Source organism: Salmo trutta, chromosome 3 (genome assembly GCF_901001165.1).
Source record: "Salmo trutta chromosome 3, fSalTru1.1, whole genome shotgun sequence".
NCBI classification, from domain to species: Eukaryota; Metazoa; Chordata; class Actinopteri; order Salmoniformes; family Salmonidae; genus Salmo; species Salmo trutta.
Window position 1 is genome coordinate 71,686,197 of NC_042959.1, and position 12,538 is coordinate 71,698,734.

At 43.1% G+C, this 12,538-nt stretch overlaps 1 protein-coding gene across 1 annotated transcript; it reads right to left on the reverse strand.

Moving 5' to 3' along the window:
- Positions 1-244: 244 nt before the first annotated feature.
- Positions 245-10,693, reverse strand: LOC115187461 (uncharacterized). The gene is made up of 5 exons (XM_029746503.1): positions 10,501-10,693; positions 3,508-4,050; positions 3,142-3,347; positions 2,656-2,779; positions 245-2,322 (listed from the first exon to the last, which is right to left on the reverse strand). The coding sequence occupies exons 2-5, from the start codon at positions 4,024-4,026 to the stop codon at positions 2,167-2,169; spliced, it is 1,005 nt and encodes a 334-aa protein (XP_029602363.1). The 5' UTR covers positions 4,027-4,050; positions 10,501-10,693; the 3' UTR covers positions 245-2,166.
- Positions 10,694-12,538: the final 1,845 nt, after the last annotated feature.

The following is a 12,538-nucleotide window of genomic DNA, read 5'->3' on the forward strand; positions in this document are numbered from 1 at the left end:
ACAAACTGACAATATCACCCTGCAAAAATAATTCTCTGCTGTACTACTACTGTAAAAGACATTGCCAAACAAACTGAGGATACGATTCCATGTTTGCCGATTCTGTCCTGGGCCGCCCATCATGATTAACAAAGGGTTGAAACTAGAGACAGGAGTAGCAGTGGTCATGTCAGTCTGTTGATATTAAATAAAGCATTACAGATCATGTCAAGAGAATTGTGATGAAGGATTGCCATAGGCTGAATTGAGAGACTGGGCTAAAAAGTTTAGTCCCAATGTAGAAGATTTATTTTCTTAAAAATTCTAACTTAACAAAAAATACTTGAGTCCTTTTAGCTCTTTGTAGAGCAAAGGCACAAAAATAACAAAAGCAATATTTTCTCAATCCCGACAAACAATATAGTACTGCTGACTAACAAAAGCAATATGTTCTCAAACCTGACAATGTACTAATGCTGACTAACAAAAACACAAACACATGTAGCTTACTGGGTTTAAACCAGTGAAGCATGTTGAAAGAATAACAATTTTAACTTTACCTTTCCGTTTGACTTCAAAATCATCATCAAATCAAAGTTTATTGGTCACGTACACAGATTTGCAGGTGTTATGGCAGGTGCATGTAAAATATTGTGTTACTAGCTCCAACAGTGCAGTAGAATGTCTCGCAAATACAATCCAAATACACAATCATGAAAATAATTCAAACAACAAATCAAGAAATAGCCATCCTAGTAGATCATCATCATTCTAGTAATAAGTTTATTAGAACAGGGGAGTGTGGTAGTAAGTGTATTAGAACAGGGGGAGTGGTAGTAAGTTTATTAGAACAGGGGGTGTGGTAGTAAGTTTATTAAAACAGGGGGGTGTGGTAGTAAGTTTATCACAACGGGGGTGTGGTAGTAAGTTTATCACAACGGGGGTGTGGTAGTAAGTTCATCAGAACAAGGGGTGTGGTAGTAAATGTATCATAACGGGGGTGTGGTAGTAAATGTATTAGAACAGGGGGGTGTGGTAGTAAATGTATTAGAACAGGGGGGTGTGGTAGTAAGTTTATCAGAACAGGGGGGTGTGGTAGTAAATGTATTAGAACAGGGGGGTGTGGTAGTAAATGTATTAGAACAGGGGGGTGTGGTAGTAAGTTTATCAGAACAGGGGGGTGTGGTAGTAAGTTTATCAGAACAGGGGGTGTGGTAGTAAGTTAATCAGAACAGGGGGGTGTGGTAGTAAGTTTATTAGAACAAGGGGTGTGGTAGTAAGTTTATCAGAACAGGGGGGGTGGTAGTAAGTTAATCAGAACAGGGGGGTGTGGTAGTAAGTTTATTAGAACAGGGGGGTGTGGTAGTAAGTTTATCAGAACGGGGGTGTGGTAGTAATTTTATCAGAACGGGGGTGTGGTAGTAATTTTATCAGAACAGGGGGGTGTGGTAGTAAGTTTATTAGAACAGGGGGTGTGGTAGTAAGTTTATTAGAACAAGGGGTGTGGTAGTAAGTTTATTAGAACAGGGGGTGTGGTAGTAAGTTTATTAGAACAGGGGGTGTGGTAGTAAGTCTATTAGAACAGGGGGGTGTGGTAGTACGTTTATTAGAACAAGGGGTGTGGTAGTAAGTTTATCAGAACAGGGGGGTGTGGTAGTAAGTTTATCAGAACGGGGGTGTGGTAGTAAGTTTATTAGAACAGGGGGTGTGGTAGTAATTTTATCAGAACAGGGGGTGTGGTAGTAAGTTTATCAGAACAGGGGGGTGTGGTAGTAAGTTTATTAGAACAGGGAGTTTGGTAGTAAGTTTATTAGAACAGGGGGTGTGGTAGTAATTTTATCAGAACAGGGGGTGTGGTAGTAAGTGTATTAGAACAGGGGGTGTGGTAGTAAGTTTATTAGAACAAGGGGTGTGGTAGTAAGTTTATCAGAACAGGGGGGTGTGGTAGTAAGTTCATCAGAACAGGGGGTGTGGTAGTAAGTTTATCAGAACGGGGGTGTGGTAGTAAGTTTATCAGAACAGGGGGTGTGGTAGTAAGTTTATCAGAACAGGGGGTGTGGTAGTAAGTTTATCAGAACAGGGGGTGTGGTAGTAAGTTTATTAGAACAAGGGGTGTGGTAGTAAGTTTATCAGAACAGGGGGTGTGGTAGTAAGTTTATCAGAACGGGGAGTGTGGTAGTAAGTTTATCAGAACAGGGGGGTGTGGTAGTAAGGCCAATAGCAGTCCACCATGTCTTTAGCCTCCTCGTATGTGGTGAACTCACAGTCGGGGGAAAGTTGTGGCGTTCCTGGCTCACAGAATCTCAGATGGTGTCTCAAATTGTACCTATCGAAGGTCAACATCTGAGAGGAACAGAATTTTTCATCATCTTAAGTGATAGCTAGACTTTTGATTGCTGATTGTAAAGTCTTGCTGCTTTGGCAACATTGTTGTACCTTTAAAAGTTATACACACAAAGCAGTTGTCTTAAAACCTGTCCTGGAGAGATACAGGGTGTGCAGGGTTTTGTTCCAGGCACCAGTTACACACAGATTACACTAATAAAGGTCTTGATAATTAGTTGATTCATTGAATCAGGCGTGTTAGAGTTGGGCTAAAACTAAATCCTTTACACCCTGTTATTTTCCAGTACAAATATTGTTGATCCAATCAATAAAGTTGATGTGAAATCTAACCTGTGAACCGTCCATGTGGAACGCTACAGCAATGTTGTCCCAAAGGTAGAACTGGTGTTTCTGTGGATCAGGGATCAGGTGGGCTACATCCTGGTTCTGGTAGGGCTTTGGCACCAATTTGAAGCTGTGGAAAGGAAATAAAAGTCTGAGTCAATTGTAATTAAAGCATCCCATGCTATAATTGAGTGATTTTTTAAATCTATTATTGCTATGTTACATCTAAAGTAACTGACATATTTAGCATTGAATGGAAATGTTTTGAGTCTGCACATTGTTTACATTGATCTGTGAATTATACCAGGGGCGCAATTTGGTTTTAGAAGTGGGGGGATAACCGCTCTAAGGCGTCCACATTGTCCTAAAGCACACCGGTGCCACGTTTTGTATCACAGTGCAATAATAAAACTGGGGGGAACAAACATGCAATTTCAGAATGTGGGGGGGTCATGTCCCCCCATCCCCAGTAAAAGTTGTGCCCACTCTAACCTGTGTGTCTGACACATGGCCTCGGGTCTCCAAATGATTTGTCCATCTCTGTAAGCACAGACTCCATCGTCATTGTCCTGGAGGAGAGGGTACTTCTCAAAGAGGTCGTTGTTGTAGTGACTGTGGACTAGCACTGAGTACATCACCTCCTGTTTGTACAGGACTGTCTCATACACACGCAGGATTGGCTCGTGTCCAACGCATAGCTAAAAAAAAGACAAACACCTTCAATATCATTAAATTACATGCTCTTGTTCCTTTAAATTATTTGACCACAAATTCTCACATGGTCTCGGTATGTACCCAGCAGTCCTGTATGTTTATTCTACAGATATTTTAACAGTTACACCAACAAGACTTCAGTACCTGTTCCTGGTATCTCTTGAGCAGCTCCTCCAGGGGGAAGGTGAAGCGGTAGGAGCCCAGCCGAGAGGTGTCCAGGAAGGCAGGTGAGGTGGCGAACCTCTGCAGGAAGGATTTCTGCTCCCTGGCCTGCTCCTCTGTCCTGTCAGGGTACCTGGTCTGGAGCAGACGTTGTTCAGCCGAGGCCATCTCCTCTGCTCCCAAAGACAAGCTCCACCACAGCAGATCCAAACCCTTTGGCCCCTCTTCTGGGTCCTCTGGCCCCTCTTCTCGGTCCCTAGCACAGAACCCCCCTTCGCTTTCGACGGCTATGCCAAATAGCCCGTATTCATCTGTGTCGTGTCTGAGCTGGGAAACCCAGAACTCTGGCCTTGGGTATTCTGGGATGTTGTCTTTGAAGAGGTAGTTGTTGTGAATGTCCTGAGCTTTCAGTCTCAGTCCTAGGTCCGGCAGTTTCAAGTGCTCGGCCTGGACAGCAAACTCCTGGTGTCCTCTGCGGTTATGGCGCACAACCACGTCCATGTTCTGCTCTCACTTCAGCGTTGTCTGAGGAGAATTTGGAAGAAAAGTTCAAAATACCAAAAAGGCAAACAGTCTACCGAACCAGAACTAATGTGTCTTCTGAAAACACCAACATACAGTAACACAGTGTCACGTCCTGACCAGCAGATGGAGCTAGTGTTTTAGTTTTGGGGTCAGGACGTGGCAGGTTTGTGTTTGTATATGTTGGTTGGATGATTGGGACTTCCAATTGAAGGCAGGTGTGTATAGTTGCCTTTGATTGGAAGTCCTATATAGGTGTGTGTGTTTGTCTTTGGGGTTGTGGGGAATTGTTGTGAGCACTGCTTTGTTTGGTTGAGCCTGCCACACCGTCACATTGTGAGTACCGTCCATTGTTTTGTTTTCTCAAGTGGATACCTTACATGTTTTTTGCAGTAATAAATATGAGTATCCACACTTCCGCTGCGCCTTGGTCCTTCTATCTACCATACGACATCTTCAACGACAAGTATGAAATTTTTGGTGACAGAATTCCCCACCAACACAGGACCAAGCAGCGGAAGAAGGCTGGCAAGGACTGGGAGACCGAGAGGCACCCCCAATAATTTTTTAGGGGGGGGCACAAGGGCTGTGTGACGGAGCTGCCCGCCAGTCAACAGTCGTCAGAGCTGCCCGCCAGTCAACAGTCGTCAGAGCTGCCCGCCAGTCAACAGTCACCAGAGCTGCCCGCCAGTCAACAGTCACCAGAGCTGCCCGCCAGTCAACAGTCGTCAGAGCTGCCCGCCAGTCAACAGTCGTCAGAGCTGCCCGCCAGTCAACAGTCGTCAGAGCTGCCCGCCAGTCAACAGTCGTCAGAGCTGCCCGCCAGTCAACAGTCGTCAGAGCTGCCCGCCAGTCAACAGTCGTCAGAGCTGCCCGCCAGTCAACAGTCGTCAGAGCTGCCCGCCAGTCAACAGTCGCCAGAGAGGTCAGACTGCGCTGAACTGCCGGAGTGGCCAGACTGCCCCGAACTGCCGGAGTGGCCAGACTGCCCCGAACTGCCGGAGTGGCCAGACTGCCCCGAACTGCCGGAGTGGCCAGACTGCCCCGAACTGCCGGAGTGGCCAGACTGCCCCGAACTGCCGGAGTGGCCAGACTGCCCCGAACTGCCGGAGTGGCCAGACTGCCCCGAACTGCCGGACTGCCCAGACTGTCCCGAGTTGCCGGACTGTCCCGAGTTGCCAGACTGCCCAGACTGTCCCGAGTTGCCAGACTGCCCAGACTGTCCCGAGTTGCCAGACTGCCCAGACTGTCCCGAGCTGCCAAAGTGGCCCGACTGCCTGGAACGGCCAGAACCGGAGCCACCTCCAGGATAGGTGGGTTGGGGAGGGAGGGTGTAGCACAGTGCCGTCGGTGACGGCAGCCACCCTCCCTTCCCTCCCTTATGGTTTAGGGGTTATTGTTTGTTGGGGTATTGGGGATTTTCTTGTGTTTTTCTTGTGTTTTTCTTTTTAGGTGCATTCCGGGGACTGCACCTTGAGGGGGGGGTACTGTCACGTCCTGACCAGCAGATGGAGCTAGTGTTTTAGTTTTGGGGTCAGGACGTGGCAGGTTTGTGTTTGTATATGTTGGTTGGATGATTGGGACTTCCAATTGAAGGCAGGTGTGTATAGTTGCCTTTGATTGGAAGTCCTATATAGGTGTGTGTGTTTGTCTTTGGGGTTGTGGGGAATTGTTGTGAGCACTGCTTTGTTTGGTTGAGCCTGCCACACCGTCACATTGTGAGTACCGTCCATTGTTTTGTTTATTGTTTTTTGTTTTCTCAAGTGGATACCTTACATGTTTTTTGCAGTAATAAATATGAGTATCCACACTTCCGCTGTGCCTTGGTCCTTCTATCTACCATACGACATCTTCAACGACAAGTATGACATTTTTGGTGACACACAGAGTGATGTTTGGAAAGTATTGGAGAAAGAAGAAATGGCAGTCTGCGTTTACTCAGTCAGCAATGTAATATGTAGGCTACCATAAAAATGTACTGTACAACCTGAAGGTTAAAGAGGTGAACCATTGCCCACAGGGTTGCTGGTTCAAATACCATGCCTGTTGAGATTGGGAATGTGGGACAGCAAAAGCCCTGGACCAGAGCTAGTCTGTCAGTAAACTAAGACCTCAAAATAGTTTCAGAATTTACAGCTTGAGCACATGTTGAAAAGTTGGTCAGCACTCAAGCAACATCTTTACTTAGGTGACTAATGAAAGTATATTGAAGCCAGTCACGTGCTCCCGACCCTCCCATCATAAAAAACAACAACATTATTCGACTTAAAGTAACTGTCCAGTGAAAATAGACAGTTACACCTAAATAATGTTGACTCGTCTTATACTCGTATGTGGCCAAAGCATATAAATAAAAATCAAAAAAATCAAACACCTCAAATTTGTATCTCAAACAGATAATTTACAAAATGCTTGCTTTTTCCTCAGAGTATGATGTCATACTCCTGAGGATGAGCTGGTCAAAGGTCTAGAGGATGAGCTGGTTAATCAGTGGTCTACTTGCATGAATATGTTTAATTACTGGTGTAGAGGAGTGGCCTAACATTATGATAATCTCTATTTAATTGGGTAACTAATGGTGTAATTTAAAATATGTGTTTTCTATATCCCACCATAAACAGGGCACCATCTATGATTTAAATTGACAGAAACTTTCTTAGTGAGTAGGGATAAAACAGGCCTATGTGTCACAATTATAATCTGAAGGTAAGCAAGGGTGCTTTCCAGTTACTAACTACGCTGATGTCTGAGCAGCAGAAGGATTTCGGTCGGCAGTGGCTATTATTCGCGCCACGCTTTTGTAGTTTTGTTCGAATGGAGAGTGAGGGCGGGGCTCGGTGCTGTGGCTCCTTGCCTGACTGGCTGAAACGTTCTGTGTTCTCGCTCAGCAGGGAAGGAAAGGTCTCGCATACCCAGTCCCAGGGAGGAGAGTCCCTTCCCTTAGGGCATGGTTCCCCAACTGGCGGCCCGTGGGCCAAATCTGGCATGCCAGCAAAATTATTTGGCCCTTAAGTTCTGGCCCACCGACTATCAGCTCAGAGTTGAACCCTGCCATTGTGAATTTAATAGTGTTCAATTATTGATGGGCATATCCTTTGCACAACTGGGAAAGGTGGGGAATTGTTCAGGGCTTAATATTCCCAATATAATGATACAAATCATGACATATTCTCCTTGAAATACAGAGAAGTTATTCACAACGGGGTGAATACACAAAATCATTTAACATTTCTACAGCACACAATGATCATAACATGCATTAGTACACTTCTTGCCTTCCCACCTAGATCCTTTTGTAGCCTAATAGTTTTTCAACAAAAGCAAGGTTTTTGTTGTTACCAAGAATGTTCTCCTGATTCCATATGAATGGTCTGGATTCTGTCCGTTGAGCGCAGGGCGAGCTACTTTGTGTGCACATGCTGTTACTGTGCTATCCTGTCCTGGATAGAATGTTTGAAGTGGATGTTCTGCCGTTTAATGGCCCTCTGGAGTGTTATCTTGTAATCCGGAATGTACTGGGAAAAGGGGAAAAGAGTGGCTGGGTTGCGTCATGTCTTTTCATCTCTACCGTTGGCATGCCGATAGGCGACTTGATGTGTATTGGGTACCGTCTGCCAACTGCCAGGCATTTGGAATTGGCCTGGTCTTTAGTCAGTGAGACGTCCCTACACAGGAATTTACACACACCATTCTGTTGTTGAGGTATGCCCACACCATTCCAACACAGAAAAGCTGCTTTTTTTTAACATACTTAATTTAATTTCTCTGGAAGGAAAACTATTTAACTCATATTGTAAGTAATTATAGGTCACATTTAATTGAAATCTGGATAAACTGGACAGCTATTTTAAAGGTAGACTCAGTGCTATGACTTAAATGCTCAGCGTAAACAGTGTAGTTGGTCAATTTCCGCAACAACTAAGAGCGTTGAAGCGCGAGGGTAAACTTATCCACTGTTTTGTTCAGTGGCTTCCACGTTGTAGCAGCTTGAATCGAACAGCTTGAATCCATGCGAATATACTGTGTGTGACTGAGAACGAAGTCTTGCATCGCGTTGATCGCAATATCTGCGGTGCTGCTCGTGGCAACGTAATTTCTTTGGTTAAACTGTCATTGCATGGTTAAAACTGTCATTTTGATCTCATGGTGGTCAGTCCTAGCATCCATAGCTCTGTCTGAGAATTTGAGAGTGGTTACAGGTAGCCTAGTGGTTAACTTGAGAGTGGGGCAGCAGGTAGCGTAGTGGTTAGAGTGTTGAGCCAGTAACCGAAAAGGTTGCTTGATCAAATCTCCGAGCTGACAAGGTAAAAATATGTCGTTCTGCCCCTGAACAAGGCAGTTAGCCCAATGTTCCTAGGCTGTCATTGTAAATAAGAATTTGTTCTTGACTGATTTGCCTAGTAAAATAAAAAAGACATATCTCCAACCCTTATTTGTTTGTCAAAACAGTGGCAGGTGTTGGTTTTGTTGTTGTTTGGTTTGCAGAATACCCCTTTAAGAAATGCCAATCTGAAAATACACTTTTCTTATAGGTGGGAAAAAGGGCACCCCTAGACCCCTATCTGTGTGTGCCTGAATAGGGGCCCTTACTCTTCCACAGTGTTACATCGAGCCTGATGAAAAGTGTTTTCCACGCCATCTTGAGCTGTTGTCATCTGATCATAATTTTAAGTAAACACAAAACATTGCGTGGGACCAAACACTTTACTTGCAGGTCAACAGGAATTTATGGAAGGGTTGAAGTCAGTTGCAGGTCACGTGGTTCTCTCTCGGACCATTCATAGCTGACCTGGCTAGCATAGATAACGGTCCTCATAATAACATAGCACCATCTGCTCTGGTAGTTTTCCATCGTGAAAGGTTGGTTCTGAGTTCTGTTCTCAGTAAAAACCAGCACAAATCCTCTGTAGGTCAGAATATTCCCAAACCCTGAATGGAGGGTGTCCTCTGATCACTTGAAATAGATCTACAAAAAACTATTGTTGTCAATATCCTTTTTGACTGAACACTGCACTATATTTCCTTGGATTGATCATTTCCAACAGACCCTAACACTCTGCTGCGTTAAGCCATTGGTTCATTATCCTTTGGCAGAGTAGGAGTCACCATATATATGGCTCTATACTGCAGAAAAGACAATGTGTCTAAATATGACAACAAACTAACAGTATCACCCTGAATTAATTATGACCTACTGCACTACTGTAAGATACACATCACCCTGCCAAACAAACTGACTTCCTACATTTACATTTTAAGGATAATATTCCTTGTTTTCACAACCCACCATGGGTATCACTTAAAACGGTCTGAAACTAGAGAGGATTAGCCGAGATCATGTCAGTCTGTTGATATTAAATACAACATTAAAGATAATGCAAAGAGCATTGTGATGAAGGATTGCCATAAGCTGAATTGAGAGACTGGGCTGTGTAGTTTAGTTATTATCTGGAAGATGGATTTTCTCCTAAATTCTCAAAAGTAAGTACAGTGGACTGGTCGACAATGAGCCGTTGATTCAATCCTGGCTGTTGTACTGTCTGGCTTTGACATCAGAGGAGGTATTTTATTAAAATGGCCACTGGTTGATTATCAAGGGGCCCAAGTAGGCTAGAAGGGTGTTATAATAATTTCCAGGTGAACAAAAGGGAGAGCAGTGGTAGGTAAAGTCAATCAACAATCAATCAATCCGGTTTATTACAAGTTGCAACAGGGAGACACCACCCAGTGCAGAAACTTTCCCTGATTGCAGTGGTAGAAAAAGTACTACATTCTCAAGTAAAGAGAAAATGACTCAAGTAAAAGTGAAAGTCACCCAGTAAAATACTACTTGAGTAAAAGTATTTGGTTTTAAATATACTTAAGTATAACAATTAAATGTAGTTGCTAAAATATAATTAAGTATCAAAAGTTAAAGTTAAATTATGAATAATAAAAAATTCCTTATATTAAGCAAACCAGACATCACAATTTTCTTGTTTTTTTTTTAATTTACGGATAACCAGGGTCACACTCCAACACTCAGACATCATTTACAAACAAAGCATTTGTGTTTAGTGAGACTGCCAGATCAGAGGCAGAGGCGAGTGATGTTCTCTTGATAAGTGTACGAATTGGACCATTTTCTGTCATGATACGCATTCAAAATGTAACGAGTACATTTGGGTTTCAGGGAAAATGTATGGTCTAAAAAGTACATAATTTTCTTTAGGAATGTAGTGAAGTAAAAGTTGTCAAAAATATAAATAGTAAAGTAAAGTACAGATACCCCCCAAAAAACAACATTAGTAGTACATTAAAGTATTTTTACTTAAGTACTTTACACCATTGCTTGATTGATGGTGCTGCTATCTGCATTAGGGCAAATAAGTCAGGCTGAGTTTAACCAGCCTGTGTGACAGGGTCTAGGAGTGTTTTATACATGGAATGGAACATTAATAATAAAGTACTTACGGTCAAGTTGAAGGCTGCTAAACACTGCTAAGCTTTACTTGACGCAGGATCACTGTTGAAGTAGCAACAGTGTCTTGAAAAGCAGGCTCACTTTGTCTTATTCTTTTCCTGCTCTTTGGTGTTTCCTCCGCACCTCTCTGGACAGCATCAATAGTTAGGCTCAACTTTCGTTTCTTTCAACTCTGATCTTTCAGGGGGTTTCCAGTCCGCAAGCTGCAGTAGCCAATCACGTTCAGTATCTACATACCGTTACCGTAATACCCTCACTGGCCAATCACAAGCTCATTGGCATTTCCTGTTGTCTACTTCAAACTTGCAGAACCTTTAACCGACTCCAAAACAATTTCTACACCATGTTTTCAGCTTACAAGGCCTGATGAAGACAATGTACAGTTGTGAATGCTACAGTTGTTTTGTGAAAATGTATTATTTGTCTAAAAACATGATTTTTTTCTATATGGGTACTCTGTAGATATGCCATTCCAGCTCCCACATATATACTATACCAGCTCCCACTGAGGTAGTACCAAAACGGCTATTTGGCCTTAGGTACTCAGACAAGGCTGTAGTAGAGTTGTGAATGCTACACTATTTTTGTGAACATTTTTCGCTTTTTTTAAGACAATTTAGAGTTTAGAATGCAAAAAAAAGTGAAACGGATTGTGTGTCTGAAAGCATGCATTTTTCTAGCTCTGGGTACTCAAACAAGGCTGTAGATCAGGGTTCAACTAAGTTTGGCCTCGGGACATTTCTGAGCTAATAGTCTGTGGGCCAGAACATAAGTATTATATAATATTAGCACAATTAATTGCCCTACACTACAAATTGAACAACAATTTTAACACATCTGATTAGTACATAATACATTCAGTGGCAATAACATAATCATTTAGATCTGATTACGCTCATAAAATCACCATGTCTCTATTAAATAATGATTTTTGTCTATTTCTCTGTAAGTTGATTGGTGGGGAAAACATGTCTACATAGGCTACTGTAGGCTACACTACTCTTTTTTAAGTCAACATTCGTTCAGAACAATTAGCTTGATAGTAAGAGAAAATGTCGCTCTTAAAAAGTATCAAAAGATTAATGGAAAGTTTCAGGGAAGTATATTTCCTGAGAGATATGCCTTCATTTTACCATATTATTTTCTCACTGCCAAGCCAGTGTGACTAATTTATTTGCAATGAAAATGTCGCTGTTGGCAAAGAATTCAATCTCAGACGTTATTATGAATCCAAGCATGGAACTTTCAAAGTGGCCTTCCCGCCCCAGAGGCCAGACGCAGAAACATTGAAGCATTAAATGCAAGCTAGACACCAGGCTTTTTTGGCTGACACATTCAGTCACTTAAATGGGTTAAATCTGCAGTTATAAGTAAGAGGGAAAACAGTCGTAGACATGGTGGAAAAACTTGAGGCCTTTACTAGGAAGATTGAGTTGTTCGATTTGGACTTGTAATGTGGAAGGCTACTGCACTTCAGCACAGTGAATAAACGAGGCTGCAGCATTGTCACAGATGTGACGCAAGATTTCATCAAGCATCTGAGGGACAACTTCTCCACCAGATTTGAAGACTACACCATGCCCAAGGATATCATTGCGTTTTACATGATCCTCACAGTCCGCCCTGGTGGAGAATTCTCCTCCCTTGCTAAGAAAACGATACCCTCGCTGGACGAGGCCGCAATTCAAACTGAGCTGATTGAATTCTAGACATCGAGCCACATCAATGATGTGCTCAGGAGTTCAGAGTCCTTATGTGCGTTTTGGGTGGCATGCACAGAGGAATACAGCACAATAAAGAAACGTGCATTTTGTGTGCTGACAATGTTTCGATCAACTTACACCTGCGAGTTCTCGTTTTCCTCTATGAACGCAATATAGATTCACGATTGGAACCGGATTTCACATAAATCAATCGAGGACTGCCTGCGCATCAAAATCACATAATCTCATGCTACATCCAAAAGATCGTGTCGGAGGGGAAATGCCACTTTTCCGATTGAGTAAGTAACTTAGTGGCCTACATGAC

Excerpts from the sequence above, each read along its gene's own strand:
- LOC115187461 (XM_029746503.1), bottom strand. The coding sequence starts at position 4,026 with ATGGACGTGGTTGTGCGCCATAACCGCAGAGGACACCAGGAGTTTGCT. Across the intron at positions 3,348-3,507 it reads TCAAGAGATACCAGGAACAG|CTATGCGTTGGACACGAGCC; the intron begins GTACTGAAGTCT and ends TCTTTTTTTTAG. Across the intron at positions 2,780-3,141 it reads GCCATGTGTCAGACACACAG|CTTCAAATTGGTGCCAAAGC; the intron begins GTTAGAGTGGGC and ends TCCTTTCCACAG.